The 6,464-nt window shown below is 44.7% G+C and overlaps 1 protein-coding gene across 2 annotated transcripts; it reads left to right on the top strand.

The window, feature by feature from the left end:
* The first annotated feature begins 931 nt into the window (after window positions 1-931).
* On the top strand, window positions 932-5,663 carry ccn1l2 (cellular communication network factor 1, like 2). Of its 2 annotated transcripts, XR_015036576.1 has the most exons (6): window positions 932-1,228; window positions 1,350-1,566; window positions 2,358-2,714; window positions 3,765-3,967; window positions 4,192-5,030; window positions 5,073-5,663. XR_015036576.1 is itself a non-coding variant. In XM_085786345.1 (5 exons), exons 1-5 carry the CDS (start codon window positions 1,160-1,162, stop codon window positions 4,495-4,497), a joined length of 1,152 nt encoding a protein of 383 aa, XP_085642471.1. In that variant the 5' UTR covers window positions 932-1,159; the 3' UTR covers window positions 4,498-5,663. The 2 variants fall into 2 exon arrangements, 1 of the variants encoding a protein (XP_085642471.1); XM_085786345.1 differs by having other exon boundaries at window positions 4,192-5,663.
* The last annotated feature ends 801 nt before the right edge of the window (window positions 5,664-6,464 follow it).

Below are 6,464 nucleotides of genomic sequence, written 5' to 3'. Positions count from 1 at the left end.
TCCGGGAGAATGTGGTTTGAGAATTACCACATGTAAACTTGGAGCCTTAATAATTTGGTGAGTGACCCCTTAGACCCCTCATAGGGTCACACATATAGGCTACACTTAGTATACAGGCACACATTCATATTCACACAAAGTCTCATGTCCATTTGTTATTCTTTGTTCCACAGTCTCTGCAGTATGTTTTGAAGGAGACGTGCAGCAGCCATATCAGATGTAACAAAGTACATTTCCTACGTTTCATGGCGGAGCGAGCCAAAGCTTAATGCAAGGACTTTCCTGCTCTCCAGCAAAACACTTTTTATGTGCCCCTGGGATGACAATGGGATTACTGAGGCTTTCCTACCATTACATGGGAACCTGAAGATAGGTCTGTGTTTCCTGGAATGCAGCCCATTAGGAAAGACATGGCAGGAACACAGGATGTCCTGAGCACAATCCCACAGCACTTTGCCGTGGAAAAGGACTTGAGCCCGGCAGGTTGGAAGAGTCGTTCACAGGGATTTTCTCCACATCACCACTTCCCCTGTTAAAGACTCAACTAAGATTGAGTGGGATTCCCTACTCAGGTTTTCCATGACACCTGTCCTGCCATTTCACTCACTCTCTGAGTAGACCAGTGTAATACCTCTGGGTGTGTGCATGTGTGACCTTAAGTGCAATATATTTTAATCACTGTTTGGTTACCAGGAGACACACACCAGTTACTATTAATTATTAAAGATCTGCCTCTTGCATGGATTTGTTTTTTGCACCTTGATGTTTCTCTTTGAGGTCACATGTCCCGAGCTAAACAGTGGTCCGTCAGTGTTTGTCTGTCAGTATTTCACACCAGTATACCTGCCACTTCCTCCCTCCAGCTGTCTGGAGAGGAGAGTTAGTGATATCACAGTGGGGGCGGAGGCATGTGTGTCTATAAGTACAGGCCGTGCACAGGGAGACCTCTCTGTGAGGCAGAGCTGAGATGTGTTGAGCTGTGCTGACACCATGATACTGTAGATGAGCGGGTGACATCTCAGCGTGTGGACACCAAACTGTGGATACGTTTGCATCCTGGAGCTGATAATCACTACTTATTTCCTCTAAGGACTCTGGACAGAGCAGCGTCTGAACAACACCTTTTTTTTTCTCTTTTTGCTGATCTGCTGCGATCAGGATGTTAAACCCTGTCACCTTACAACAGATCCTCTCCAGCCTGTTCATGCTGACCAGCGCTGCACTGATGGTGAGTCTCTGCCTCTCTGTATTCATGTCTGTTTGTGAAGGTTCATGTTATTCAATCATTATGACTAATGCTGCTGGATGAGCTGCCGTCCATCCCGACCTAACCTCTGACCCTGACCCAGTCTGCAGAGGGCGAGTGTCCGGCCGAGTGCTCCTGTGCCCCCTCGCCTCTGCTGTGCCCGCTGGGCGTCAGCTTGGTGACGGATCACTGTGGCTGCTGTAAAGTGTGTGCAAAGCAGTTCAACGAGGACTGCAGCGCCACGGAGCCCTGCGATCACATCAAGGGGCTACGCTGCCATCTTGGGGCTGGAGGAGATCCCAGGAGAGGACTCTGTCGAGGTGAGGGTGACAAAAAGGCCGAGCAGAGGCAGGTGTTGAGAATGAGGTGATAAAACAAAACAGCTAAGACTTCCAATCACATATCAGTAGAGAAGATACTGTACATCTAGTGAAAGTAAATCCTGCAGGTAATGACAAATAGTGAATAGAAATGAAAAGTATAAAAGCCCCTCCACGAAAAAGTTTGTTTGTCTTATATTTTCATTGGTGAACTAATGTAACTATATATAATATAATATAATATAATATAATATAATATAATATAATATAATATAATATAATAGATATCACATCACATCATACTTTTATGACCATATCTTTCAAAGAAGATGAAATGATAAGAACCAGTTTAATTAAAGCACAAAAAATCTTGTCAGTGTTTGTAGTACAATAGTGAGGTGCCGCTCAGCCTATGGAGAAAGTTGTATGTAGGCTAATAACGCAGGGTTATTTTACAGAACACAAATCTTTGTATTCTTGTAAGGTGTAGAGGGACCAATTCATAAAATGTGCTATTAAACTTTATTGGAGGTAGGTAGTAGGGCTGATAGGGCCTGAAAGGAATGACAGCATGTTTCTACCTTTGCTGCACAAATGTGGTCTACTCTCTGCAATATAAAGTCTGGGGCATGCTTCTGCTTAAAAATTAAATTGTGAATTATTCTCCAGAGAACGATGATCCTACAGCTGCGATGTGTTTACAAATGCAGGTTTTCCTCCGTGTCCTTTTCTGAGGTTCAAAGGTCGGTCCTGACAGGTCTGTTTCCTGTTTTGTGTGTGCGTGTTGACAGCCGAGGCCCAGGGTTTGCCCTGTGAGTTCAGCGGGCAGGTGTACCAGCACGGCGAGGACTTTCAGCCCAACTGCCAACACCAGTGTACCTGTATGGACGGGGTGGTGGGATGCATGCCCCTCTGCCCCCACAAAGTGCCCCTACCCAACTGGCGCTGCTCGTGGCCTCGGCTGGCCCGGCCTGAGGGCGGCTGCTGCGAAGAGTGGGTGTGCGACGATGACAACCACATCAGTGAGGAGCCAGATGAGCCAACACACTCCTCCCTCCCAGAGAACCAGCCCCTCCCCAACCACATCAGTGACCTGGTGCAGCCCCCGCCTCGGCCCCCAGCTGTTAGCAGAGGGACCATGTTCAAAGGTAACCAATGCGTCCTCTTAGCCATGCATTTCCTGATGCTCAGCGCTGACACTAGATGTGGCCTGAATCAAAATAAACACAAGATTTTCCACAGGAAGATTCAGTTGTATGATTAAACAAATCCCACAGAGAGCTGCTCCAGAATCCACTTCAGACAGAGAGGTTCAAAGTCTGTGTGTGTGTGTTTGTGTGTGTGTTAATCATAGACTAATTCAGTACATTCAAGTTTTAGCATTTGTATTTAAAATTAGGAACTTAAAGGTCCCATTCAGTATAAAGGTAGTTGTCCATGTGTGATGTGAGTAAATCAGGTCTAGGTTCTATATTTTAACCTGAAAAAACTTGAGATTGAGATTGCCTTTATTGTCATTGAAAAAAAAGAACTTCCTGTAACTTTGTGGTGTTATAACAAAGCAGTCTTGCCCCAAAGTTGATATTTTGTCCTAAGGGACGTAGCCTAATGGTCCTAGTGAGCATTACGTTTTATTTCCAAACACTTTTATCGAAACTTAGACCTGGTTGTGTTAGACATGTTAGGAGATCAGAGACTCCTGCTCTGACAGCATTTGACAGCCTGTATATGGTCTTGAGTCTAAACTGAATATTGTGTGCAGGGATGGTGATGCCACTGAAGAAACACAGTAGCTTACAAAGAGAATAAGGTGGAATTAAAGTAGATGGCGCAGATGCAGAAGTCACTCTGTTGACAGAGGTGAAATGTCAGTCATTTACCACCAACTCCAGTTCAGCTCAACCTGGATACACTGAAAGGAAGTTCTCTTCAGGGCTCGTGAGTGGGCTTAGTTCATATAACTGTAAACTGCGCTCCTGATTTTGAGATTTATTTTGATCCCATTTTGAACAGTGCAAAATCTCTAGGATTCATCCCTTAAGCTAGTTCCATGACAATGTGTCGTGGAGTTGTCCGACAACCAACAATCGAGCACTGGGAAAAGATACCATCGCAAAAGTAAAATTGTATGGATGAGAAATGTTCAGAAATGTCACTGTTTGATTGTAATACGTTGCCTTTCTTTGTCTCTATCACAGAGATGGTGTCCCTACCCATGTCCGAGCTACTACTCGAATCCAGCTGTTTTTCACAAACCACTGCATGGACCGAATGCTCCACCACATGTGGGATGGGCATTTCAAGTCGCGTGACCAATAACAACCAAGACTGTCGGCTGGTCAGGGAAACCAGACTGTGCCAGGTCCAACAATGTGAGCTCCGGCTTCCTGTAGCTACCAAGGTATGTTAAGAATCATGCCCATTAGGAAATGAAAGAGTTTTGGAGATAAATATTTGCAGCAGGATTTTAAGGGGTATTACATTACAAAACAGTCTAGCTGTCTAGAACCGGCTTTGAGATGATTGTGTTTGCCAACTCTCTGAATCTTCTTAGTTAATGTCACTTTTCTTAAATGAAAAAACTGATCAATAATCAATGATAAAATTTCTGTCCGTGTCACACAGAAGGGTAAGAAGTGTCAGCGAACAGTGAGACCCCAACAACCGGTCAGCATCACCTTCGCTGGATGCTCCACAGCACCGCGGTACCGTCCTCGCACCTGTGGGACCTGCACTGATGGCCGCTGCTGCACGCCCTCCCTCTCCCGCACCGTGCGCCTACATTTCCACTGCCCCGACGGAGAGAGTTTCTACAGAAATGCCATGTGGATACAGCGCTGCGCCTGTAGCACAAGCTGCCGTGCGCACAGCCGGGCCCCCCCCAGCCCCTCAGTCAGCCTCCACAATGACATCCACACCTTCAGGCACTGAGGATGACTCATGATGCACAGACTCTGCACCTATCCTTCCTGTATCCCCCTCTACCTCCCTGTCGGCCAGCTGGATGGGGACCTCTGAGTTCCCCCGTCCCCCGTCCCAACTCCCAACCCCAACAAACACAATTTCTAGCACTTTAAGCTTCCTGCCGCAGTGATGTCAGTTGATGCCCACACTACAGGGGTGTTACCTCTCCAGTACCAGGAGGGCAGCAGTGAGGACGACACACAGTGTGTTGCTGTGTTAGACTGTTGGCAGAGACTTTTTTTTCTTTTTTATTTATTTGTAACTTTGTGTAATCTCCACAAACAGCAACGTGACCGTCTGTCATGATGAAGAGAGAAGATTGTTTATAGGAGAAGAAGGAAGTGATGCGCGTCCATGCGTTTTTAGTCTAATGCATTTTGAATTAGTGATGAGATGACACAAGACATTCATCACTGAGTATAAGGACTGTGTGTTGATTATGGCCTGTCTGATTATGTGTGTGTGTGTGTGTGTGTGTGTGTGTATGTGTGTGTGTGTGTGTTGGTGTGTGCATATGTGTGTGTGTGTGTGTAAATGTGAAGAATTACATTTGACCCATTATGCTCCAGTATATCAATTTAAACATTAAAGTGTATAGACTTCACTATCGATTGTGGAGTGGTAAACTCAAGGAAGACCTCATTTTTTCGGGGTGTGATTTTATTTTAGTTGATTGTAGTGGGTCGGGGGGAGGGGCACCTGGATGCAGGCACAGTTTGGCCAGTTAATTTGAAGGCACCTCATGCAGCACAGGCATAGGTATCAGCTTCACTCTTGTGCACCTGTATGCACAAAATCATTGGGCTTTAGTTCAGATTTGACTGTCAGGATACTGAAGGGGAGCAAACAAGGCACTGGAATTTGTATGTAGATCTACTTTGACCTCCACCTGAACTCTGATATCATCACAGGTGAACCACCGCAACATCAGCTGCACCTGTGCTCCATGAGCCTCTTTCTGTGCCTGAATCCAAGTGTCACTCCCCCTCCACCACAACACGTATGTGTGCCCTTCAGATTGTACATACAATGCTTTATTTTCAAGGGAGGAAACAATGCTATAAGACATACCTGTCTGTCAGATGCTTTTGTCTTTCAACTCCTGTTCATCTAATAAAAACCTATCAACCTGTGATGTGTCTTATTTTGTGGATATTGTTGTTGTACTTCAAATCTCTGTCTTCACCCTTATGCATACTGATTTAATTTTTCCCCCTATTTTTTTCTATTCCTACTACAGTGTTTCTCTACTATTGGACTGCTGTAGTATATGGGAATGCGTAGAAATATAGAAAAAATAGTTTTAATAATATTGATATGCTCACCTAACATGCGGATTGACAATTACAACCTTAGTTGACCATATTATCATACTAATAAAACTAGCACAAACCCAAAAGTACAATGGAGGCTGATGGGAATGTCATTATCCCAGAAACACACTGTCTGCGTTGTGTCTGCGTCGGCGACTGACGTCACAGAGAGACGTTTGCAGGTTACTGGAATGTTGGACTTTATCCTCTCTTCATTCTTAGTTCATTTCTGATTTATCTTTGACAGAAAACGTCTGTAAATTGCCACTGTCTGAACTTATTTATATCTTTTCATGTCTGCGTTATATTCCTAGACAGAGAAGTGTCATTTTTATGTAATGTTGCTGGTATGATGATGATGATATATCAACATCAACAGGTCTTGTCTTTGTCTGCCTTGGCTGGGAGATGCACCAGATGTGAAAAATAGAGCCAAGGTCAAAAAATTACTTCAATTCATCTTGAGGGAGACGTGAGTGTCTGAATCAAATTCCATGGCAACTCATAGTTGTGGAAACAATCAAAAATGTTAACTTCCTGGCTGTACTATGGAAAAGTCAGGGGATCAGCAAAGTCAGTAGCCTTCATCCTGTGGAGAACGTGCTTCTCCGCACAGAAATT

Source organism: Trachurus japonicus, chromosome 9 (assembly GCF_045865225.1).
Source record: "Trachurus japonicus isolate A0001 chromosome 9, Traja_1.0".
Classification (NCBI taxonomy): Eukaryota; Metazoa; Chordata; class Actinopteri; order Carangiformes; family Carangidae; genus Trachurus; species Trachurus japonicus.
The sequence above is the reverse complement of the archived record's forward strand: the minus strand, read 5'-3'. Positions and strand labels throughout refer to the sequence as shown.

What these genes read in the sequence shown, in the direction of transcription:
- ccn1l2 (XM_085786345.1), top strand. Translation starts at nt 1,160, where the DNA reads ATGTTAAACCCTGTCACCTTACAACAGATCCTCTCCAGCCTGTTCATG. An exon ending in TGACCAGCGCTGCACTGATG is followed by an intron (nt 1,229 to 1,349) that starts GTGAGTCTCTGC and finishes ACCCTGACCCAG; the next exon opens with TCTGCAGAGGGCGAGTGTCC. An exon ending in GGCTTCCTGTAGCTACCAAG is followed by an intron (nt 3,968 to 4,191) that starts GTATGTTAAGAA and finishes CGTGTCACACAG; the next exon opens with AAGGGTAAGAAGTGTCAGCG.